General features: G+C 43.2%; 1 protein-coding gene across 4 annotated transcripts in view; it reads left to right on the top strand.

The window, feature by feature from the left end:
* The window catches only part of MUSK (muscle associated receptor tyrosine kinase), an 82,793-nt gene that overhangs the window by 14,206 nt on the left and 42,717 nt on the right, over positions 1-25,870 (top strand). For all 4 annotated transcript variants that reach the window (XM_025208979.1, XM_006027710.2, XM_025208978.1 and 1 more), the window contains exon 6: positions 25,268-25,392. In XM_025208979.1, the coding sequence (XP_025064764.1) occupies positions 25,268-25,392 (125 nt within the window). The remainder of the gene's footprint in view (positions 1-25,267; positions 25,393-25,870) is intronic.

Genomic DNA, 25,870 nt, shown 5'->3' with positions numbered 1-25,870 from the left:
AGGGCTGCAAAGCACACTGTCACAGGTGCTTTTAGTTCAGAACACAGTTCCTGAGCTTTCTAAAGACTGCAGCAGTAGCATTATTCCTGCCACGTTTATCAGATTTTTAATTGAAATTAATACCGTGCACAAAGTAGTTCTTCTTGAGGAACCTGTGCATTTTCCTGCTGTTCACTCAGACATTAGACTGATTTTTAGTTTGTGGTCTTTAGTTACTGACTGTCCTTGTTTTTTAATTTTTTGGCTTATTTACTCTCTGGTGCAAATCCTCACCACTTGCAGCATGCTGAGAGCAAATTACTGCAAGAGTGTGAGAGAATGAAGGAGCTAAAATGTGTTGCATTAAGCAGTATTTTATCACAGTCAGTGGTAAAGGAAGGTTTCAGTCAGTGGATCAGCCACATTCTGCGGTTCACCACTTATGCAAAAAGGATCTTTCATTTCTGCAGCAACATTAGTTCTGAGCTCTCCTGGTTTTGATCAGTCCAGGCTATATTTAGCTTTTAGACATCTTTGAATATGTAGGTGCAATCTTATTTCCAAAATACCCAACTTCCTTGGGGGCAGGCTTTTGCCCACTGCATTTCAATGCAAGCTGTTGTACATTTGTTATTTTCTTAACAAATATATCATAATTTTTCAGTCCCTTTAATATTTCACTATACAAGTGCATCTCAGAAAATCTTGAAGTAGATTTAATGAGAGATAAAAGATTTTTATTATAACTAGAAACGATTCCAAGATACAAAGTGCATATTGGGGTTTTGGTCTCAATTTATTGATTGATGAGGGGCATCCAAGGTTTTTAGATCTGGATCTAAATATCACGAGTTATGGACTGCACTCGTGAAAATACAGTCCCTCACTTTCTGAAGCGTTAATGGATTACAAGAACTTGGTGACATTCAATCGAGTTTTCCCCAGAGCATAGGAAATCCCCAGACAGCTGGAATTTTACAGCTCCACAAGTGAAGGAGCCAGCTGCAAAGTCAGAATCTGGGTTGGAACTGCACCAAATCAGGGGTGCCTGGATTAATAATGCTGCATTTTGTACCTCTCTCACAAATTACACAGCACTCTATTTCAACCAGTGCAGAAATAATTAGCAAAATCATGGTGTGCAGGCCTGCATGCACATACTTTTCAAAGCAAGAGAGATTAGTGTTTAATTAATCAGTGAAAGCTCAGTGCTCATGCACAAACTATCCCTTCATATTGCATTTGTGTGTGTAATACTAACAGAGTAATGTTGTTCACCAGTCTTGCTTTGGTTTCTCTGGGGAGGTGCCCATACAATGTACCTCATTCCAGGCTGCCACCCAAACTAGACGGATACATGTTTGTTTTACTTTTTAGCTTCCAAAATCCAAAGGTAATCATTCTAACTACAGTTCACGGAGTATAATGGGTCTGTTCTCCTTCCAGTGTTTGAGTGCAACTCCCATGAGTATTAATGCCACACCCACCCACCTCTCAAGCAGTCAGCAGACTGGTTTCTGACCTGGAACTCCCTGCTTGGCATTATTTTTAGTATTTTCCCCAAATGTCACAATTTTAAAATAACTCAGGGTAAATAATCATCTAAAAAAGCAAAACGTAGATAAGCCATTTGCAGCTAGGTTTACTGTGTGTATTTGCTGGAGCCCTATGTCAGAAAACAAAAGAAAGGACCTCATCTCTATCACCTAAATAGAAATAACTTCCCTTAGTACAACCACTCTTTCAAGCTTCCATCCTAAATATTACTGATTAACAGTAAAATCATATTATCAAGTATGGCCATGTGCAGATGAAACAAGAGGCGTGTATGCACGACACTTTAAAGCGGGCTAAATGCTTTTGCTTTGCTTTAATAGTTGGTGTTTGCACGCCTCGGTGATGTATTGTGCATTAATTCCAGCTGCTGTAGGAAATTCAGCGGTGTAATGCACTTTAAATCACTTGGGGCGTGGCAAACTAAAACTCTTTTGAGGTGTTTTAGTTTGCTGCCTGTTCAGGCGCAGAGTGAAGTACCGGGCTCTGTGCGGTTCCACGGCTCTGCAGGAAGCTCTGCAGGCAGCCTGGAAGCAGCCCGGGAAGGCAGGCTCCACCCAAGAAAAGTGGCGAGCCTGATTCCCCCCCACCGGAGCCTGCCTGCCTGCCTGAGCTGCAGGGGGGTCTGGTGCTTTCCTTGGCAGTTGCGGTGCCCCCTGGGACCACCTGAGCTGGGTGCCTGCAGGTGGGTGCCGCCTTGGGAGGGGGGTTGCCACTGCTGCAGAAGGAAGCACCAGCCCCCTCCCCCCACATGGGCCAGGGACCACTCCGCCCGCTGGCAGCTTGCCCTCCCCGCTGGAGAGGCAGGGAAGTCAGTGGGGGGTGTGCACGACACAGGAGTTTAATCAGCCCTAAATTGAAGCAGTGTTTCTTAAAAACTGCCACTTCAGTTTAGGGCCCCCGTTTCATCTACACACACCTCATGACCAGAAAACTCTTAAGATTTAACCCCAAGGAAATATCCACAAAGTAATATAAATATCTGTAACACCAAGCTAAATGTAGGGCATGTGGGTCCTGATTTTTTAAAGAGGTTTTTTATTTTCTAACTTGAGTTTCTAATTTTATGTCTGCAGCTTTGAGTGTGCAATTATTGTTTCAGGCACAGTTTATAGTATCTGGTATCTGTTTGTTTGAGGGACTGATCCAGTGCCAATTGAATTTAAGGAGACTACCAAGGTCTTAGAAGTAGGCACTTACATTACTGAATTCGCACCCAGAGCCCTATCTCAAAACTGTAGGAAACCTTGTGGGCTGGATGTTTGATGGGTTCAAGGTAACTGAAATTCCTGAGCTTTTAAATGTTCAGTAGTGTAAGCTCTGACATGCTTTAAAGTCCTGACATGATGTGAGTAGCAGTTCTACTAAAGGCAATAGTCCAGGGAAAAAAAATCCCCTTGGTTTAATTATTTTTTCAGAAAGAAATAAGAAAATAGTGATTTTTGGCAACCCCCGCCCAAATATTCCAAATTTCATAGAAAAAATGTTTTAGCAAATCAAATGTCAACTAGCTGTGGAACAGGACAAGGGGCAAAGTGAGGTAGGGTTTCCATGGCACCCTTCCTCATTCAGTTTACACTTTACGACAGACACTGCCTATGTCCCATGCAACCTACTGTCTCCTGCAGAATGAACTCCTGTCCCCAGTGAAGATCAGGGGAGTTTTGCCATTCAGTTCAATCAGGCCCAGATTTCACCTACACTTCTTATAAAAAGGCTTAAAAACACCTTCAGCAAGCCATTTGTTTTCAAGAACTGTTTTCTCCATCCCTGCATTAAAGGCAACACAAAACCGGTTCTCATCAGAATGTTGCTTGGCATTATCTGCCGCAAGGACTATCTTGCTGCCAAACCTCAGCTTTCTTCCCCCTACATTTTTCGTGTTAGGCATATACAAAGAAAGCCTCAAGGATTTAATTTTTTTTACATAGTAACAAGAGGTTTTTTAATATTTTCTTTCTTTACTCTCAGAAATACCTGAACAACAGTATTCAATCAAACCTGTCACAAAAAGTATCTTTAGAACCAAGTTCTCCAAAGATAAAGTTATAAGCAACTAAATACAGAGCCTTTGAATAGAAATGCTAATGCAACCTTAAGAATACTCTTGCTAATGCTCCCGCTAGAACTTCAAGACATTTGAACATATAGTAAATATGTTGCTGTTAGTACTAGAATGATATATGTATACTACAATATAACATGTTCCACATTTCCTGTACCTAGCTTGATTTGGAAATTTATTTTATTTGCAAAGAGAGCCAAATTCTGCTGTTATTAACACTATCAATCCAGAACAAATTAAGATTTACCGTGATGGAACTGAGACCACAATTTAGTACACCAAACTGATCTGATTTGATAAAGGAGACATTTAATTGTGTATATTTTATTTGAAAAATTTCACAAATTTTGTAATTCATTCCCTATTTTATAGAATTTAGTGACTAATAGGGAAAATGTTAACTATTTATTTGAAAAATACTGGAAAAATTGCTCAAAGAAATAATTAGAAAAACATTATTCTATTGGCTCTTGCATAGACTCTTGCACCATCATGAATATTGTATAGTCATGCATCTGTTTTAATCATCATAACACAATTGTACAGTTCTTGATGATATCTGGAGATTGACTAATGATTATGGAATTACCTTACATCCACATAACTATCCAGGATTCTCAACATAATCCATGCTGCTACAAGAAATTATGCCATCTAGATCAAAAGGTTCCTCACTGCAAGCATGAAAATTAGTTCACTGAAGTCCCTCAACCTTTACAGTTCAAAAGTCTTCCTGAAGGAAAATATATTGGTGGTATAGATGGATTTGCAGGTATGAAGCTGAGGAAGTGGTTTTCACAGCAGGGAAGGAACATAAGTGGCAAGCATTTGTTAGGAAGGTGTTATAATTAACCATGTTAGGTCAGCAGAGTTAGTAAGAAGGAAAAGCTGCAAACTATTTTTACTATGCCAGCATTGTCAGGTGCAATAAAATCACACGTCCATGAAACTGGAATGTCATTGAACCTGTGGGTTAGTTTTTAGGAGATACTTTGGCATATGAGGCCATAGGGGTATGTCAGGGACAAGAGAGATGGTCCCAAAATAAAACCAGTTTTGAACAGCTCAGAACATTGGGACAGAGGTAGCTTGCTAATAGATTAGTGAATATTTGTACAAATTTCTAGTTATGCATCACACTCCTGCACAAGGAAAACAGACACAGCCAAATCCAAGAATGTATTTAGGCAGCTGACTCCTCCTGAAGCATCTAAGCTCCCAAATGATTTCAGTTGAACTGTTGGCTCCACAAATAACTACTTATGTATCTACATATTTTTGTATCTGGTTCTCACTGTCTGTAGTCAGGATTATGGTGGATGCTTCCAAGAGAATGACCCTATGGTTGTATCAGGAAATCATTCACAGTGCCAAATTGATTATGTAATGCAGGATCAAATAAACTCCATATACCAAAATCCTGTCTGGGACAAATCCAAAGAAGTCAATGCAGGGGGGAGGGGAGGGAATGGAAAGGGTAAACATGGCCACACCTGTCCAAACCAGGAAAAGAAGTTGGACATCAAAATATTTTTACATCAAAAATAAATTGTTCTACATCTCCCCTTTTTCTGTTTGTATGCAAACATGAGATATTTCTAGTCTGGTCAGAACAATAGATATTTATTTCTAGTGTTCTTGCAGCCATGATAGACCAGGAAATGTACAAGGAGCCAACATTTTTGTGATATCTTTTAATAGACCAACTGTATAGTTGGAACAGCTGTTGGACAAGCTTTCAGGCAGAAGGTGCCCTTCTTCAGGTCTACTAATCTATATATTCTAGTCAATATTCAAAGAGTATATGAAATCTGCATTAAGGGAGGATGTGTTTTCTGCTCTTAATAGAAGACAGGTCTACTGCTCCTCAGAACCAAGCTCCCTGCTCTGCCCTGCCTGATCTGTGTGTCAGAGGGAGTTTCCATCATTGGGTTTCAATCCAAATGATCTGGAAGGTCATGGTATCCAGTAAGGTTGATTTGATTTGCCCTGATACCATAAAGAAACCTTAAAGCTACTTTTCCATGGAGGGTAGGGATTTTGCTTACCATGACGAATTTCTTCCTGGTGTAAACTGGTATAAGCACCGCCTCCCCCTCCAGACATCATCGAGTAGAGCAGATATGTCAAAGTATGATACACTTAAGCAGTTCCTAGTTGAACTAGTAGTTGCCCAAGGCCTATTATACACTGATGCACCATATAATAGGCCAGTGCTTTTATAACTTGCACAGGGACCAAATAGCTCCAGTGATTGTGGATATCCTTCCTGAGTCTTTTGCTATGTAGAATAAAGTATCAGGGCTACAGTGTTACAAAAAGATACTGGATTTTTTTTCTTTACTAGTCCAGTACAGATTTCCCTCAATTTATGCTGTACATGCTTTCCCAGAGAACAGCATATAAATCAAATTCGCATAAAACAAACCCACTTTACAATGTAACAAATAGGGATAGCTTCCCATGGCGGTGAGAGAGGGAGGGAGGGAGGGAGGCTGGGACTAGGGAAGGGGTGGGGAAGGGGTGCTGCTCTTGGGGCTACACAAGGCAGCAAAGCAGAGGGAACAGAGCAGCACTCACCCCAGCCCCGGTTGCAGTGGCCCTGGGAGCGGCCGGCGCCAGCTGGGTTGCACCGTGCTACGCCTATCCCCACTCACCTCAGCTCCTCTGCACCGTGCCCTGGTGCAGGCAGCTGGTGTTGGCTGCTCCCGGGGCTGGGGTGAGTGGGGCCACAACCCTTTCCCCTCTCCCCATAGTCTTACCTGCTTGGGCCGGGGGGAGGGGGTGGCATCTATGCTGATTGTATAAGAGTGAATTTGCCTCGCATATAACGAATTATAGGTCTAAATATGCTCATTGCATAAGAGTGAATTTGCATATAAAGAACCCGCATAAATTGAGGGAAACCTGTATCCCCATATAGAAAGAAATGAGGAAAAAGAGCCACAGGAATCCGCCACATGGTTTGACAAACAGATTGGTAATTAAGTAAGCAAGGAAGTTTTAGGCTAGGCTACTTTAGCTGGCATGAAGATTTAAGACCATAGGATCACAGGAGAGTAGGGCTGGAAGGACCTCATGAGGTCATCTCATCCAGCCCCCTGCTCAAGGCAGGATCATCCCTGACTAAATCATCTCAGCCAAATGTCTGTCTATCTACCCTGCTCTTGAAAACTTCCAAGAATGGAGATTTCACAATTTCTCTAGGTAGCCCCTTTCAATACGTGATCACCCTCATAGTCAGAAAGTTCCTTCTAATCTCCAACATAAATTTCCCCTGGTGAAGCTTGAAACCATTGCTTCTAGTTCTGTCCCCTAGTCACAGCAAAAAGCCCATCCCCATCTTCTTTATGATCACTCTCCAGGTATTTGAAAACTGTTAGCAAAACCCACTCAGTCTTCTGTTCTCCAGACTAAACCCCAGTTCTTTCACCCTCTCCTCATATGTTTTGCTTCCCAGGTCCCTAACCATTTTTATAATTCTGCACTGAACTCTTTCCAAAGTGTCCATATTCTTCTTGAAGTGTAAGGACCTAAACTAGATGCAAGACTCAAAGTTAGGCCTCAGTATGCTGAACAGAGTGGAAGAATCACTTACCTTGATTTGCAAGAGACAATCCTGTTAATACAATCTCAGCCCAGCCAGTCATTCCCCAGTCTATATTTGTGCATGCAGTTATTCCATTCCAAATGCAGGACTTTGCACTTGTTCTTGTTGAAAATCATCCGATTGATTGTGCACCATTTTCCAGTCTATTCGGGTTATTCTGGATCCTAGCCTTACCCTCTGGAGTATCTGCAATTTGGCATTGTTTGCAGATTTGCTAAGCATGCACTTGATCCCATCCTTCAACTCATTAATGGAGATATTAAACAAGACCACACTCGGGAGAGATCCCTTGAGGAACTCCATTTGATACCTACTCCCAGCTAGATGCTGAGCCATTGATGACTACCTGTTGAGTATGATAATCTAACCAGTTGTATATCCACTTTACAGTACTTTCACCTAGTCTGCATTTCTTTAGCCATCCCCGGAAGTAAGGCTATCATAGTTCCATATTTTTCATTGTAATAAAAACACTCGTGTTTTCAGTCAGCAAAAGAAAAGTAGAAAGCCTCTTGGTCATCCTTATCTTTAAAACAGTGATATACCCAAAGAGCTCCAGAATTTTTACCTTACATAACTACACTATATAGGGTGGGGCATTATAAGTGGGGCATGTGTCCTGACTGCTACATAAAGGGAGGGGCACCAGAAAAAGCGGGGTACATCACTTTCCCATCCCTCATTCCACTTGCACTTCCTAGCTGCATATTGCAGTGGTATGGGCAATGTGTGCCATGCAGTGCAAGGCATTCTGGGAATCATAGTTTTGTAGAGCAGCATTGTAGTTTGTTGTGTGCGTCTGTGTGTGTGTGGGGGGGGGGGGCACAGAGAGAATTAGCCCTATTTTTTACTGCCAAAAACAGTAATTTTTTTGCCCTCACAACATGGACATTGGTGGCAAAAAAAATTGTGTAAAAGTTCCACCCTACCCCTAGCAGCAGTGAACTCCACTGTCGCTCTAGGGAGCTACAGTTCCCAGAACACATTGCTCTACATGACACTGCCAATGCCCAATGTTTGCTGCTGCACTGCTTGCTGACTAGTGGGGAAGGGTGAGAGAGGTTTGGGTCAGGTGCGTCATTCATGTGCTACACCTCTGCCTAGCATATTACAGAAGTAAACCTTGTACAACTGCTATAGCAGGTGCACTAGCTAAATGGACAATTAAGTATTCAGAACAGAGGAACCTGTATTCAATAGCACACTGGTTATCGGAGCAGTTATGTATTTGGAGAACCTCCTTATGTACAGATCAAAAAGTCCTCTAGAGAAAAGGAAGTACCATTTTAGACATTACCTAGAAAGGATAAATAAATGTGCTAAATTCATCTCACTCTAAAGAGGAATAAAATTAAAGGTGTAAATGTGAGCTCAGAACCATTTAGAATAGACCATTTCTCAGTACCATTTTATCTATCTTCTGTTTACAGAAGATAGGTACAAATGTTATTTTTCTATTGGAGCAATTTATTTTTACAATATAATCTGAGCAGTGAAAAAAAGCCATTTTTATCCATGGAGCAATTTACTGAAAGTTGTAGTGGATTACCTGTTGCTGGCAAGTGAAGACTTTTTTTCCTAAAGATCTGCCTAGGTCAAATTACAGTTCAGGGAAGTCCTAAGCCCTCTGTTATATAGCTAGAGGTCAGATCAGCTGGGCACAATGTTCCTTTCTGGCCTCAGAATCTATGAATCTGTATATAAAATTCCTATGGTGGTGAGACCTGACAAAGATGCCTTGCATTCAAAAGCCTGTCTAACTATCCCAACTACAGAGTTGGTCAAATATATATCACGCTAAGAAATCCTTGCCTCTCATTATAAAATTCCTGAAAGACATGCCCCTCTTTTTGCAAATGAAGAATCTGTGCTTATCCCACAGTGCCTCCCTACCGCCTCAGTAGCCAGGTGCACAGTGTCCCACTCAGCTTCCAAACCCTCCAATTTCCCTGCTTTACAATTGCTACACAGCAATTGTGTGTCAGTATGACATGTTGTTTATTAAAAACACCTGCTAATTTTAAAGAAATAGAATTAAATGTCAAAGGAAAGAGCACGGGGAACACTACTTCTGTTATTCATAGCTGTACTGGCTCAGTAAGAGTCTCCATTTGTATCAGAAGCTATGCTGAATCTCCTGTCTGAGGCACCAGAATGGGGCAGAACCCAGGCCATGCCATAGAAGTACATCAACCTCATCCTGGAGTACACTGAGCTTTGGTGATAGCTCTAAAAGCATTGACATGATGGTATGAGATAGAGGGCTCATGCATGGAAATTAGTAATCAGCAAGCCACAAAAGGATTGGAAGCTTGTTTCAGCTGGAACAGGCACTGAGTGATCAAAGGGGAATGAACAAAAACCCACCAGAGACTCAACTGACATCAGGTTCCAGGGCCTATATCAGGGGCGGGCAATTATTTTGGGTGGAGGGCCGCTTACCCAGTTTTGGCAGGCTGTTGAGGGCTGCATGGGTAGCCCCACCCCTCAACATGTGCCCTGTCCCCTGGTCACCATCTTGGGACCAATGTCCCAGGGCCAGCACCGGTGGGGCCCAGAATGGGGCACAGGCTGGCAGGGGTCTGTGGAGTTGGGCTGGGCTGCACCAGCAGGGAGAGGGGAGCTGGCCCAGCTCAATAGAGCCCCTGCTAGCTGGGACCCCATGCTCCTGCCACCCTGCTCTGGGCCCCGCTGGCACAGACCCTGGGGCACCGGTGTGGGTCCTGTGCTCCCACTGGTGCCCCACCCACTCCCACCCAGTGCCCCCCAGCCCTGCGGTACAGGCGGGGGGCAGCGCAAAGCCCCGATCTCCTGCTTGCCGGCAGGGAAGAAGCTGTTGCAGAACGCAGGGAAAAGCAGCCCCTCGCTCATCCCATGGCTGACGTTCCCTGCTGCAGGCACTCGCAGCCCATGTGGGGCTGCCTGGAGCAGGCACAGGCAGGCCCCCGCAGCCACACAGCGCGCGGGGAGCCTCTCTTCCCTGCTCTCAGCACCAGATGGTAGCCTGGCAGTGGGGCCAGGTTACAAGGTGGTGTTGAGTGCAGGGAGGGTTGGGAAAAGCAGCCCCTTGCCTGCTCCATGCCCGATGCCCCACGCTGCAGCCGCTCGCAGCCGGCCTGGGGTTGCCTGTGCCTGCGCCGGACAGCCTCGTGCGGGTTGCGAGTGCCTGCAGCAGGGAGTGCTGGCCATAGGGCAGACAAGGGGCTGCTTTTCTCTGCACAAGGAAGGAGCCCAGGGAAAAGCTGAGCGCGGGGGGGGGGGGAAAACAGACCCTGCCACGGGGTGGGGAAGGGGCCACTTCCCCCCTCCCCGCGCTCCTTCCCTGCCCGGGGTCCCCCCCGCCCTTCTCCCCCACACCCTTCTCCTCCCCCCCACAACTTACCTGTGGTTCCAGCACGGGGCAGCCACGTACTCCCAGGCCAGAAGCCCCAGGTGGGGCTTCCAGCTGGGAGGGCGGGGCTGGGTGGGCCCTGCTGTTGTTGGAGCCCACCGGGCTTCCCCTGGGTCCTATTGCCCTTGGTTCCCGTCATTTTTTACAGGAACCAAGGGCAGAGAAATATTAATTTTCTACATTTTTCAGGGGCCTCATGGGCCGGATAGAATAGCCTTGTGGGCCAAATCCGGTCCGCGGGCCATATTTTGCCCACCCCTGGCCTATACGAACTTACATCGGGGTTGAAGATTTCATGAGAACTGGATGTTTCCAAGTCAGTTCCAGTTTGAAGAATGGGCAAAGGTTGAGACCCATTTGCCCTTTACCCATTTGCCCTTTATGCAGACAGATTCATTCAACCCTCAGTCAAATTGTTCATAATTCACTTCCCGGTGTGCCTCTTTTGACATAACTCAAAGCAAATACATCAAAACAAGCCTTGAAGCAGTTTGCCTCTGACTTGGATGATGATGGTTGTAAAGCTCCAGCCCTTGTAGACAGAAGCCCTTCCTGCCTGCAGTTTATTGCTTATTACTAGCTACTAAAATAATGTTCTGCCACAGCCCACAAATATGTTCCTCCACAAGCCACTTGTGAGAACTGCGTTGCCCTTGAAATAGGAAGAGCTTGCTTGGTGAACCATCCCTTTGGAGAGGGAGACCATCAGAAAGCTGGTGTACAGATTTTGTTTTGAAAAGAACCTGAAGCTATTTCTATATCTGCAAAGAGTCTATCCACTTTTGTCTCCAAATCAACTAGAGTTCTGAAAGCTTGGGGAAAAAGTAGATAGCAAATTTACAACTTGAAAAACAAGTTAAGGATACAAGGTATAAAAATGTTAGCTAGCCTCAATTTGTTAGATGGTCTGGGAAAAAATTTTAATTAATCTCAGAAATTTTGTAAGCTTGTGTCATAAAATCACTACAACATTTTCTGTAAAAATGTATGCAAGAGGCAAGGATTTCTTAGGGTGATATCTTTTATTGGATCAACTGTGGAGTTGGGATACAGTTAGACAAGTTTTTGAATGCAAGACATTCTTTGTCAGGTCTGACCAGAACAAGCCTAGCACAGCTCAGTAAAGAACAGGTGTTGGAGGGGTGAGAGAACTATTCAGGGGCAGCAGACACAATTATCAAAAGGGAGGAGGGCTGTTCTCACCTTGCCTTTCACATAATTTCTGGACCATCACAGTTACAACCTCATTCTTACATTACTGTAAAAATTCAGGCATTTAAGTATAAGAAATAGTCATGTTGGGAAGATAGATAACCATGCATGTAAAATACACAATTGCTGGAAAAAATGTGTAACTGGATGCCAGACCACTACGCCTCTTGTCAAGAGCAGATCCTTTAGAAACTCTATTATCTTGACTGTGATCCCTTGGAAGAATGAGGCCTAAGACGACCAGACCTGCTAGCCACAGCTTGATGAGAGAAAGTAAGGGGACCCACTAGGCCAAACAGAGACTAAATTGGAAATCTCTGGACACATCTACATGAGATGTTTACTGTGGAGCTGCCTAAATAGTTCTGCAGTAAAGTCTCCGCATCTACACACATGGCCCTATTAGGCTATAGTAAACTAATTAACTGTGCCATAGGACAGTACTTATAAATACAAGTGCTATCTTGTGGCAAAGTTTTTTACTGTGTTGCAACACATGTATAGATGGTGATGGGCTGACTGGGGCATGACGCTGCTTCAGTGTGGAGGCTGCCTGCCAGTTAGCCCCACACTGAAGCACCCTCGTGCCCTCCGCAGCACAATAAGCCAGGTCAGAGCAGCCCCGAGGACTCCTGCCAGTGGGTGCATTTGTAAATGTGGCTCCCGGGAGCAATAAACTCCAGTGCAATGTGCACTAGAGTTTATTGCTGTGCATTTATTTCATGTGCGGATGACACCCCCCCCCCACCTCCTCTTTATACATCCTGCAAGTACCAGAGTATAAACAGGTCTGCCAGTAAAAATACTAGACAGAGGTAAGAGACCAATAGAGAGAGAAAGACTGTGGAGAGGGAGGGTCAGAGGTTTGGATCATGAGGGTGCATCTAATTTATTAATCTAGTTATTCTATTAATCTATATAAGGCCAGTCGCCATAGTATCTAGGCTACCTGAAATTAAGGTCAACTCTGAACCAGAAAGTTATCTCTTACCACCTATCTGAGGCAGAAAGCCTTTGGTAGAAATGGAGTCTGCTTCAGCCAAGACATAGATGAATGGAACATGCTGACACAGACCATGGTATGCATTCTGGGAAAAGACTTAATTTGGTGACAAATCATCATTTGAGTGGATGAAAAAGCCAAGACAGCCAGGTGTTATTTGGTTCCAGGAACTTATATGTTTAAGCTACTGCATCTTTTAGGAAGCTAGGGCACAAATCCTAACCAGCCAGCTGCGTGAGCTTTCTTTAAGAGAGAAGATAGTCCTTCTTTGGGAAGGTTGTAATAGTGCCAGATGCAGCCGGCTTGCCAGGAAGAAAATATATCCATGCTAGTACTTCACTGTACACATCCAGCCTTTGTGAGCCACATTCTCTTTGACCAGAAAAATCATTTCTTCATATATGACATTTTGGACTAAATCTGGAGAAACGGTAGATGGCTGGAGTTGACCTAGATTTTTCCAGGGCAGAGGACAGGATGTGACACTTTATTGTTATGCTTATTGTTAAGTACCATTTTGGCACTGTTGACAGAGGGGGGTAGGGGTTGGCGAGGGGGCTGTGTCAAGTGCAGGAGAACTCGGAGGGGAGTCCTGCTTCCAATATGCATGGTTGGAGCATAAGCTATATTGTTTGAAGTACATCCCCCTGCCACCACACCATTAAAGGCAGTGCCTAGGGCTCATGCTGCAGTTGCCCAGCTCTAGTTACACTACTGAGTACTGGCAGCCTGTACTAAGGTACATGAGGGCCTGGGTAATTTGTTGTTTTACTTGTAACACTGGCTGATGTCAGTTTAGCTACAGCACAGGGTTATTCCAAGATGGGGAAGCCTTGGAGGAATCTGTGTTAACATCAATGGACATTTGTTCAGATCCAACTCTCAGTTTCAGCAGCACAGAAGACTGACTTCAGTAGGGTTGCATGGGCATAACTGAGGCCCTGGTCTATTTAGTAAATACCTGTAGCAGTCACCATGGTGATGTTTGTGTGTAGAGGCCCCGGATGCACTAGGGAGGTGCCTGTGACCCTAATTACAAAGTAACAGAGCATGCCACAGAAAAAACAAAAAATTCAGAGCATGAACAAACAAGCACCAACTGTTTGCTTTATTCCCAACATGGCTGGGAAAGAGCAGTCACCAGTTAGAGCTGTTGACATACTTGAGCTGAGGAAGCACAGATCTAGAGCACAGCTGATGTATGGACGGCCTCATGCAGTCAAAAATCATGACATTTAAAAAAAAATAGTGATGCAAGGTCTTATGTTGAAGCCTTACTGTACAACCACAAGGGCCAGAAACTTAGCCTTTTAGTAAATGGGATTGTTACATAAGCACAATAATCCAAAAGCCAAACTTTAAAAGAAACCAGTATTGCATGACTCAATCACCAGAGCTGGCATCTTCACATTGGCAAGCCAGGTAGCATAAGCCTCATTTACACACAGAGCTCAGGAATGTCTGTACCTAGGGGCGGGAGCTGGGGGTGGAGCTGAAACCAGAGGAAAAGTTTACTTTGAACCAACTAGCTGAAATAACCACATTTTGAAAATGAGATGCAATTGGGACTGAAAAGAAGCATTTTTGCCCCCAACCATTTTAGACTCAGGTTACCCCTTGTTAGACCCCAGGCATCCCTCAAAAAATGCCAGCTCTTAGCTTTCACTCATTTTTTGATCATGGAAAAATAATAGGGCAATTCTTTCTGTTGCAAAGGGCTCAGAAAGACTGCAATAGGTAAGATGACTTTGACACTATGGATTCCTATTTGAAATCTCTGGGTTGATTTGTGAATTGTGTGTAGCCATTTGCACACCGAACAGTGCTAATATTGTATGGCACTCTTAGAAGGATTTTGCAATACCTCGGTAGAGAATCGCTGCTCTAGTTCCTTCTCTGTTTTTTTCCCCAGTAGCGGGCACTTTCATTATTGTCTACAGTACATGGAGCTTTTGGTTCATGCTGCTTTATGGTTAAAATGCATTAAACCCATTCAGTTTTACATTTTGTCTTACAAGTTTCTTGCTGTTCCCTATCACAGAAATCTAGGTTTTACAGGGGAAAAAATCCAAACACGATAGTACAATTTCAAATAGCTATTTTGAAAACTTAACTCTAAATGAATATCTGTTCTTTCCATGGCAGTCGTTGCTCTGAGTTCTTCACGCCCCCTCCCCTACAATCATGTGGCACGTGGCACAGAAGAAAGCCCGTCTGATTATTTCTTGAAAGATCACATTTTCATACTTCATAGCTATAGCTTTTCATTATAACATTAGGCTCTGGTCAATATTATCCTCTTGCTTCTTATCTTTCTAGCTGCTTGCACGCTTGTGCAATGAAAGCAGTATAAAGAAAGGAAGAAAATCCTGTCTGGCAGAATGAATTCCTCTTCTTGCTACCAACTGCTGATCAAGGAAAGAAATGAAACGAGTGATGATATACTGTGACAAAAGATGGCACAAAGGATAAGACAAGCCAACTTGTTAGGATCTTACAGATCTACAGTCAAATACTCCCTGAGGCCCCATAACCATGCCTCAGTTTTCCTGTAAAACAGGTGCTGTAAGACATGATGTTGTTCCATAGTGGCTACCTCAGAAATTGAGCTCTATAATAGTCACAATGGAGCCTGGAAGTTCTTTAATATTCAAGCAATGGGCTATCAAGCCTGCCAAGCATCAGAGGCATCTTGCATGACACATGCATTTGGCAGCCCTGTCGTGCCTGCCTGTAACCCAGCTGCATTCAGCTATGTGTGGTTAGACAACTGCTTTCACAGTTCCCAGCTCAGTGACTATCCTCCTCTCTACCCTTGTGTCAGCACCAGGCTAATGTGGAACCCCAAGGAAAGAGCCAGGAGCTATAGGGTGCAACCAGGAGCAGGAGAGATTGGGGAGATGTAGGCTGGAAGGGAAATGTAATGTGGGGTGAGCACTGGGACACCAACATGCAAAACGAAAAATAAAGGATGGTTGTACATATGCTCAACAACCTTACAGACCCCAGGCTACCTCTGCCTTTTAATATCTGCCTCCTCAACTAAGCTTCCCGGGGATCTCCTCTCTTCTCCCTGGGATCTCCTCTCACCCAATACAACATACACCCTCACCAACAACCATCTTCTAGACTCTCTTCTCTAAAGACCCCCTGACTCCCTCCTATGCCATAGTCCCTACTAGGTTCCCCAGGATCCCCATGTGTCTCTACTTCCCCCTGAGTCTCTTTACTTCTGCTGGGAATAGGTTTGCATTTCCTTCCACAGTTACTGCTATTGGCTGGGGGGTCTATGAGGAGGAATTCAGTGGACCTTGGCTCACCTTGGAAAAGTGTCATACATGCAGTTGCATGTAATGTGGCAACTCACTTGAACATGCAGATAGCTTAGACGCAGGTGCAGGATCATATGATCCACCTAGGTCAGTATTGTGCCACTAGCAGTGGCCAGTGCCAGATGCTTCAGAGGAAGGTGCAAGAAACTCTGGTTCATTATAGAATAATCTCCTTCCCAAGATAAATTTCCTTCTGACCCACACTAATAAGAGGCTGACTGATTTCACTTAGCCTTCCAAACCTCTTAATTTTTAAATAATGCATGTTTAACCAGTATTTTCTTTAATAGCTCTGGATAGTCCCACACTTGTGTTTCATATAGACACAGAAAATTAGGGTTGGAAGGGACCTCAGGAGGTCATCTAGTCCAACGTCCATCTCCTGGCTTGGCAGAGTCTTGTGCAGGTAAGATGGGAGTTACAGACACAGCACACCTGAAGTTTTAACAGGTGAAAAACTGCTTCTTGTGGGGCAAAAGAAGGGTGTTGGTCCTAGATGCAGGAGATATGCACCTGTCCCTTGTTTCACACGGGTAATCATTAGCCAGTTACAGACTGATCCTCTACTTTGCTGTCATTAGTGTGTCTCCATATTTTAGAAAAGCTAGTGTTTACAGGGGTCTTCCTTTCCCAAAACACACATACTTGTGGAATAGCATTGGCATGAAAAGAATGGCTGTGTTCATTTCCTTGGGAAAGTAACTTGAACACCTTATCTTTGCATGTCCTTGAATCTGGGATTTGCTCTGTATATAGAAATGAGTACTTCCCCTCTACACAGGTTTTATATAGTTACACAGGATATAAGCTATCTATTTTCATTTTACTCCTGGTTATTATAGCTATACATATTTGCATCGTACAGCTAAGAATGTCTTTTGCCAATTGGTACTTTTAACATTCAGCAAGTCACTCCACTGATTCTATCTGGCCAACTCTATATAAAACTTGAAGCTCAAATTAGAATAAGGTTACACTTTGCAAGGCTGGTACCTTGCTAAGAAAAACCAGGCTGTGATATTAGACACTGTGGCTGATATTCTGAAAAGATATTCTTCTGGACACTGATGCTGTGCTTGTCTCTCTTTTTAATAAGATTTAGAATGAAAAAATCATGCCTTTATAATTAAAAAATCATGAGTCAAGAGCCCCATCCCAGTCATGAGATTGGTTTTGCCATTGTGAGATTTTAATAAAAACGTTATGTTTTGAGTTGATGTCAAATTGTCTTCTCATTTTTGAGGCATTTATGATGCACTTGAGTGACACTTTCAAATTTTTCCCTTTAGTCTTGATGATAGAAATGTCCTTTTCTTTAAATAAAAAAAGAAAACTGAGAGATTCACATATTCACTTGTCTCCAGGAGACGGATCTTTTGGAACAATACAAAATATTACAAGACTCATGATACAATAATGAGTTGGAAACACTTGGCTTTTACTCAGCAATTTTACAGTAAATGAAACTGCACAATGTTGTTGACCATTCATAGTATTATCAATGGATAATCACCAGATGCCTTTTTCTTAATAACCATACAATGATTCTACCCATCTTTTTGACTGGCCTTTTACTTTGCTGTGCACATGCACCTACCTAATTTCCAGCCCATTTCCAGGAAGCATAATCAGAAGTGAGTGAGAAAGGCAGTAGGAAGAAGTGGTGGCATCTCACCTCATTTTTGGTAATGGTGTTTTGATGTTGCTCGTGATTATTGCAATATAAATAAACATTAAGAATTAGTAAGAACCATGAAGTACAAAGTTGTAATAATGGATTTCACTGGATTCAATGAGTACTTATCAACTGTGCAATGGAGTGGAAAAAGTATACATATCAGTGGTGATCAGTGGGTTGTGTTTTATGTATAAAGGTTGAGAAAATTCCATATAGCTTTTAATGATCCATACATAATCAGAGTGTATCTTTGTGAGAAGAATCATAGATCAGGCTTCATAAAAAAGCAATTTGTTTTCTAAGATGGGATCCATTTCCGTCATGTTAACTATGGAGACTGTGCCTCTCTTGTCAATTTCTGGTCTGGGTCATGGCATGAGATTAGTCACTGCATTCAGTTCAGTGTGCTAGTCAGAACAAAGTGTGTCAATGGAATATAGGTATGTATTTTTCAGACATGGTATTTGGAGAATTATTGGGATTTCACACGGAATAATTTGAAATGTCATAAGGTAAAATTGTTATAGCTAGAGACCTACCCAAATTGAGGCAGGTGGCTGATTTCATGGGCAGATGGGGTGGCCGTTTTCACGGAGTTATTGTGGCAGTGCCCCCCACACCTCCAATTGGCTAACAGGCCCCGATGGCCCAACCCCTCACTGCTGATTGCTTGAGAGAGCTGTCTGTCATGTGGCCCCGCCATTCACCACTGATTGGTGGAAAGGGGCAGGGCCACACAACAGGCCAGTCAGCAGTGAGGGGCAACTATCTTGGCTGCTCCCTCTTGTGCTAGCAGCCCCTTCCCTCCTTCCCCACTGGCCAGCCGTGTGGCTGGGCTGCAGTGGCCATGAGCACTGCTGGCTCCCACTGGAGAGCCAGCATTTTATTTTCAGTAAGTTTTTATTTTTTTGCTGGATTTTGTGGACATTGCCCAATTTCACAGAAATGGGTATGTTCCTCATTACAGCTTTTATTTGCATGCATGTATATAGATATATATACACCCAATATATACAAACTGTGTGTATATGTATGTGTATTTTTGCACACACAAACACAGAGGCAGGGGGAGGGAAGGTCATATGTGTGTGTGTGTGTGACCTTTTATTTTTCTTAATAAATGTGCATTCACTTTACATTTACAAAGAAACACACGTAGTGATCCAATGATAATACTGAGAATGGTTAGTAATATATATATGAAGAGTTTATATATGACCTATCCTCTGCCCACATCCCTCAAAATTGAACACCAAGTCTCACTGCCTCTCCTGACCCTGCTCAGTTTAAATTCTTCAGTGAATGTGGCTGATGGGAACCTATAGGACTGTATTTAGTGGCATGGATTGTGAGTGTTTGCACACAAGTTTGCCTGCTTGCAGAGAGCAACATGGATGGCAAGCATAAGTGCTTTTCTGAAGATTAGTAAAGAAAGCCAGGAATTTGAAGAAATCCTCTGTAAAGGGTAAGCATGCTCCAAATCCGGCACTGAGGCAATGAAGAGGCTGTATAGACACCCCCATTTTCCCCAGCTGTCTCAAAATCTGTTACTGATGTGCTTTGGAAGAGTAATATGTGGGGGGTAAAGTCCCTTAGTGTCCTCATCACCTTATTGTCAGCTTTGGAGCATGGAGAGCATAAACATCTGGGCAAGGCACTGTTTTTGGCAGCAGTCTCAAGAGTACCATGGAGATCTGCCCTTAGTTTCTAACAGACATCTAACAAAGAGGGCCCTTGTGTTGCAACTTGTCATGATTGTATCCCAAGTCTCATATTGTTGATAGTGTTAGGGCTCAGACAGCAGTGTAGCTCCCTGATGTAACTGGGAATGGTTTGCAGGAAATGTTCTGAGTTACAACAGTCCTCCAGACCAAACAGAATTTCACTCTTAGGTCCAGGGGGGAGGGGAATCTAGCTGTTGGCTGTGAGCCTGCAGCCAGTTTATCTGGCCCCTCTTCCTTCCCAGCCTGTCCCTGTTTCAGAATGGGATGGGGGAAAGGCAGCAGAGGGAGCTTGTTCTAGGTGTTAACCAGCTGGGACTGAAAGGCAGGGTGGGTGAATTGGAGTCACCTTAGAGGGCTCAAATCTATCCACCCCAACCCCTAGTGTGGGCTGAAAACCCCCCCAGACCAAACTTCTTCGGCTCCCTTTCCCCCCTCCCTCTCTTAAAACAGTGACAGGCTGGCAGGCAGCGCAGACAGAAGTTACAGAAGATGCTGTTTTGAAATGACTTCATCTGAACCCTCATGTACGAGGGTTCAGATTTTCATCTGATCTGCCGTTTTTAAGTGGGCTGCAGCCATACACTTGTGCTTGGTCACAACTATAGACCACTTTCTGTGGCCAGATTGGGCAAAAATTGTCACTTCTGTTTGTGCCCTTATTGCTTAAATCTACAGCTCCTGGGTTTATGTAATTATAGGAGGCTTTCCCTTTCACTTATTTTTTAAAATTGATTTTCTAGGATTGAAACAAGAATCCATGAGCCCATGCAATCTTGAGAACCAGAAGACAAATAAAAAGAGTACCCACATTATTTTTCTTTAAAACTCATGACTTTAAAGAAATCTATCAGTATTTTGCGGGGTTTGACTCCATTATTTTGAATCTTCTGGGTTGGTGAAGTTGTGGGCCTGATTTCCAGAAGTGCTGACCACCCACCAAGTTAATGGGAGAGTGCCAGAGTACTTGGCAGTTTTGAAAAGCCAGGCCATTTCTTCCAGATTCTGTATATGGCCTTAGGAGCTCACTTTAGGCAGCGAGTCTTTAAAATCTTGGCCATTCTGCATGTTGCAGAAGATGTAGAATACTCCTGAAAATAAATGGCACTCTAATATTATTGTTTTATAGTTCCCTCCCATCCTGTAGAATTACTGATATAGAGAATACCTAAACAGGTTATTTCCAAATTGGCAGTAGTGAAAATGGCATCTCAAAGTAAAGGGAAAAATGAGAAATTCTCTGGACAGGGGTCTGGCTAATGAAATGTGCCAGTAGCTGTTTATATTTGAAGTACTGGCCTTAACTTAAGGTCATATGTGAAAAGACATTTGGAGGTTCCATCCTTTTCCTTCAACATACACCTCAAATAACTTTTATGCTGTTTGACACAATTCAGCATAGTTGGCAAGCTGTCTTCCATGGGGAAGTCCAGGACAGAATAATAAAAGGTGTTAGAGATTAAAATTGGGCCATACTAGGGAAACTGGTAAGGAGTCCTCACACCATTAGAGAAATATGTAAATGAGTATACAACTGCAGGGGAAAATGAAAAATAACCCCAAACCCATGGTTTTACTAGATTAACCATGGTGATGGTTCTGTTGTGGGGTGTAGTTATTGTGGCAGTGGTGGAGATGTGTTGGCAGGTTTTATATTTCTGTTCCAGCATGGTTTGGATCTATTTGGTGTGCTTGAGGCCATAGGAAGTTTGCTTCTACTGATGAGGTTGGTGAGGTTGAGTGCCTGTTTAAAGGCTAGGATGGATGGTTCTGGAAAGATCTCTTTAAGAACTGGGTCTTTTTCTAGTATGTGTTGCAACGGTTCGAGGGTTTTCCATGTAAGTTCCAGGGAAGAAATGTAAAACCTGCTAACACATCTCTACCACTCTTATTCCTGGATCTTATACCTGCACCTCCAGAAATGTAATATATCTCATCCAGTGCACAGAATGACCTGATGGAAACTACATAGCAAAAAACAAACAACTGCATACCAGAAACAATACATGCCAAAAATCTATTAAAGACAAAAATACCCAATTACCGGGGGCGGGGAGGCACTTCTCACAAGGCAATCACTCTCTCTCCAATCTCTCAAGTCTAATCCTCAAAGGGAATTTACAAAACATCTTTAGTAGACGAGCCTATAAACTTCACTTCATAAATGTAATAGATACAAAATAATCATAGACTAAATATTGACATTGGATTTATGGCATATTACAACCGACCTGCCATTCGGTAATGTGAGGTAAACTCTCTACATTTTACCAGCTACATTTTACCACTGGTCAAAAGTTTCATTGACCTGCATTTTGCATATTGGCTTAAGCTTCTATTTCACCTAAAAGAGTACACAAACAATAGCAGACTTTCTATGCCTAAAGGGTATTTGTGCCTGAAAGCTTGTAAAGAACAATTTTTCCAACTATTTAGCTAGTCTAATAAAAGATATCACATTTACCCAAAGAACCTTGTCTGCCTATGTCCTCAGACCAACTTGGCTATAACCAACATGCCTGAAACATATAAAATAAAAGCACATTTATTAGGGAGTTTGGGAACAAAGCTTGGTGTGCTGGCCTGATCTGTGGCTGGACAGATTTAATTTCTCATTAATATGAGTAAGAAATTCAGTTTTTTCCATTTTATTAAATAACAAGGGAAGACAAGGTCTAACAGTCACAAACTGCTGGAAGACCGTTTTAGACTGGACATAAGGAAAAACTTCTTTACTGTCTGAGTCTCCAGAGTCTGGAACAGACTCTCCCCAGAAGTGGTGCAAGCACCTACTCTGGACACATTCAAGAAGCATTTGGATGATTATCTTGCTGACGTCATTTGACCCCAGCTGACTTTCTGCCCCTCGGGCAGGGGGCTGGACCCGATGATCTCGCGATGTCCCTCCCAGCCCTAATGTCTATGAAATCGATGAATTAGGAGACAGCTTCTTTAGCACCTCCAGTTTGGCAAATTTTAATGCAGATCCTATTACTTACAGCGCAGGGTCTCCACTTGGATGTCATAATCCTTAAGGCAATTGTAAACTGCTGCTGGGGATCACAATTTGTTGCTAAATGCAAATGGGGGATTATACTCAGGCTAGATGGAAGGATCTGAAAGAGGTAGATGGGGTAGTTCCCAGTGTGGGAGTGGCTGAAAAGTGCTTTGGTTAGAGGAGAGTTAAGAGTAGATTTTCCCCTTGTTAGTGAAGATCGTGCATGTGGAATTTTCTGTCTCTCTCTCTCATTCTCTGTAACTTAGCAGAAGCAGGAAAAGGGACAAAATTAACAGTTTTAGGGTGCAACTACATGAGACATTTTACTGAAGATTATATTACTGTGTAGTAAGCATCATGCTTACACATACAGATGCTTACTGAACAGTAATTTGCTCTAATCACGAGTATATCTGCTACCTGTAAATACAAGGAGAAAATGTACTCGTGAGTAATTACTGCTCAGTACAGCATGTGTAGGTAGCCGACCAGGAGCAAATTTGCTCCCGGTCAGTTGGGCAGCTGGGGTGGGAGATTGCTCCCTATCCCCAGAAGCTGCCTGCTGCTGGGATGGGCTCTGACACCAGAGCTCGAGCAAGGACAATGTCCCCCTGCTCCTGCAGTAGGGAGCTCCCAGACCCAGCTCTGCAACTGCAGACTGGGGCTGGGAGCTCTCTGCACAGGGAGAGTTCCCCACCCAGCCTGGAGCTGGCTGGGACCAGCCCCTGACCAGGACAATTCCTGGCCAGCCCAGGCTGCATGGGGAAGTCTGCATGTGCTGCCTGGACATGGCTGGGGACTGCCCTGTTTCAGACATTCTGCTTCCACCTCGCCGCACATGTATACGCCTGCCCAGCGTGCTTTTACTGTAGAGGAATTAACTCTAGAGTAAACCCACCCTGCAGCCTTTGCATGTGTAGACATACCCTTGGAGACTGTAGTCCTGCATTTAACTATGGATCAGACATAGCATGGGGACAGGATGTGCAAATTTCTGCATCAATACAGAAGACAAAACACATTCCTGACTTGACAAAGTGGGAGCATTCCCATTTACATCAGGACTGCAGGGGAGATGCAAGTTAGTTTCCCTAACCTAGTAGGTCTGTGACTTCCCTGGATACTATGCACTTCCTCTAGTGATGGTGTGTCCATTGTGTACTGAGAGGTAGCTAACATTATACATTATTTGTTATGATGTTGATAATGAGGCTGGTTGCCTAAATGGAAGGTAAGCCCTTTGAAAATTCTGTGTGCATGTATATACATATATATTTTATGTATTTATATAGGTAAGCAGCTGCTGGGGTAGTTCTCAGAGGCCCCAGTCGGAGATACGCTGTGTGAGACACTGAATAAACACTCATCAAACCCAGAATAAACTGGATAAATAAAGTGGGCAAATAAAGTGGGTAAACTGAATAAACATATATCAAACCCTTTTTGTAAGGGTTTGACATGTATTTATTCACTAGGCTGCTGGAGTTCTTTGAGGGTGTCAATAAGCATGTGGACAAGGGGGACCCAGTTGACATAATGTATACGGACTTTCAAAAAGCATTTAACAAGGTCCCTCACTGAAGGCTTTTAAAAAAACTGCACTGCCACAGGATTGGAGGGAAGGTTCTTTTGTGGCTTGAGAAATAGTTAAGAAGGAGGAAGCAAACAGTAGGACTCAATAGTCATTTTTCAAGATGGAGGCAGGTCAAAAGTGGGGTCCCAGAAGGAGCTGTGCTGGGCCCTATTTTGTTCAACATTTTCATCAAGGATCTGGAAATGGGGATGCACAGTGAAATCTCCAGGTTTGCAGATGGTGCCATATTATTCTGGGTGGTCAAGTGCTAAGCTGATGGGAGACAAGCTGCAGAAAGATCTGATCACATTAAGTGAGTGGGCAAACAAGTGGCAAATGAACTTCAATGTCAACAAGTGCAAGGTAATGCACTGGAGGAAAAATAATCTGAATTGTACATACACGACGTTGGGTTCTGATTAGCTATTACACCTCAGAAAAGGGACCTTTGAGTCATTGTAGATAGTCCTTTAAAATAGTACAATGTGCAGAAGCAACCGAAAAAGACAATAAAGTGTTCATTGAGAAGGGAACTGAAAACAAAATGGGGAATCATCATACCATTATATAACCCGTGGTGCGCCTATACTGTGTGCAGTCCTGATCCTTACATCTCAAAAAGGATGTAGTAGAATTAGAAAAGGTACAGAGACTCCTCCCTCAGTCCTATATTGTTAATGGCATTTGAATGATTTCTGCAGGTCTCTTGCATGACTGCTTAAAATAAGTTTCAATCTTCATAGACAGGAGGTGAGGTCATTCAGCATGGGCATCATAGCTTGCCATGTAATAGTAAAATTATCATACTTTTAGTTCTATGCATTCATTATCTCACTGCATCAAATGCTGCCGTCTGCTTGCTGCACTCTGTGCTCTTCACTGAAGTCAATTGGAGTTGTGCACAAAAGTCTGAAAGCAAAATTTGGCCTTTAATGCTCAGCATATATTGTACCTTCTGGCCTCTTAGAGACTTTATCCCCATGATCTTCATCTCCTTCACTGGAGCATCTGTGCTATGTTTTTATTTATTATAGAGCTGGAGCTATTATCTATTATAAGATTTATTGAAGAGGAAACACATGCATGTCAGAACGGTGTCTGAGTCTCAACTTTAAATAGTCACTTAACTAGTACCTTTGTCTTCTTAACAGTTTATGCCAGAATCCTGAAGGCTCCTGAATCCCACAATGTCACCTTTGGGTCTGTGGTGACACTGCGGTGCACAGCTACAGGCATTCCAATTCCCACTGTCACATGGCTTGAAAATGGAAAAGCTGTAAGTGTCTTCTTTATGCACTTACGTATGGTCTAATAAAGTCTAGTACCAAGCGGAAGCAGTCTACTGTCTCAAACATAAGTCTGGGTGCCAGGATCTGTGGGTTCTATTCCTGTCTTATTAAATGACTTACTGTTCAACCTTAGGGAAATCTTAACCTTCCTGCATCTCCCTTTCCCTTCTGTAAAATGAGGATAATACTCATACAATGTTACCTGCTTCACTTGGGTGTTGTGTGAATTCCTCTTTTAATGTCTCCTGGAGTCCTTCAGAACTAAAGGAGTTGGTACTTGAGTGGCTTTTTCCTCACACACCTACAATCCCTTTTATGTTATCTTTGGTAGCAGCAGTAAAAGGTAGAAGATCTTCAGGGGAACACTATGCAGGGAAGGAGAAGGATTTGTTTTTCTTTCTCTTCTCTTTTTTTCTCAGTGTCTGGACTTGGGGCTATGCTATATCCATTAGATGGCCTAGCTTC

This window comes from Alligator sinensis, unplaced genomic scaffold (genome assembly GCF_000455745.1).
Source record: "Alligator sinensis unplaced genomic scaffold, ASM45574v1 scaffold371_1, whole genome shotgun sequence".
In the NCBI taxonomy this organism is placed as follows: domain Eukaryota; kingdom Metazoa; phylum Chordata; order Crocodylia; family Alligatoridae; genus Alligator; species Alligator sinensis.
This window is presented reverse-complemented; position numbering and strand designations above follow the sequence as displayed.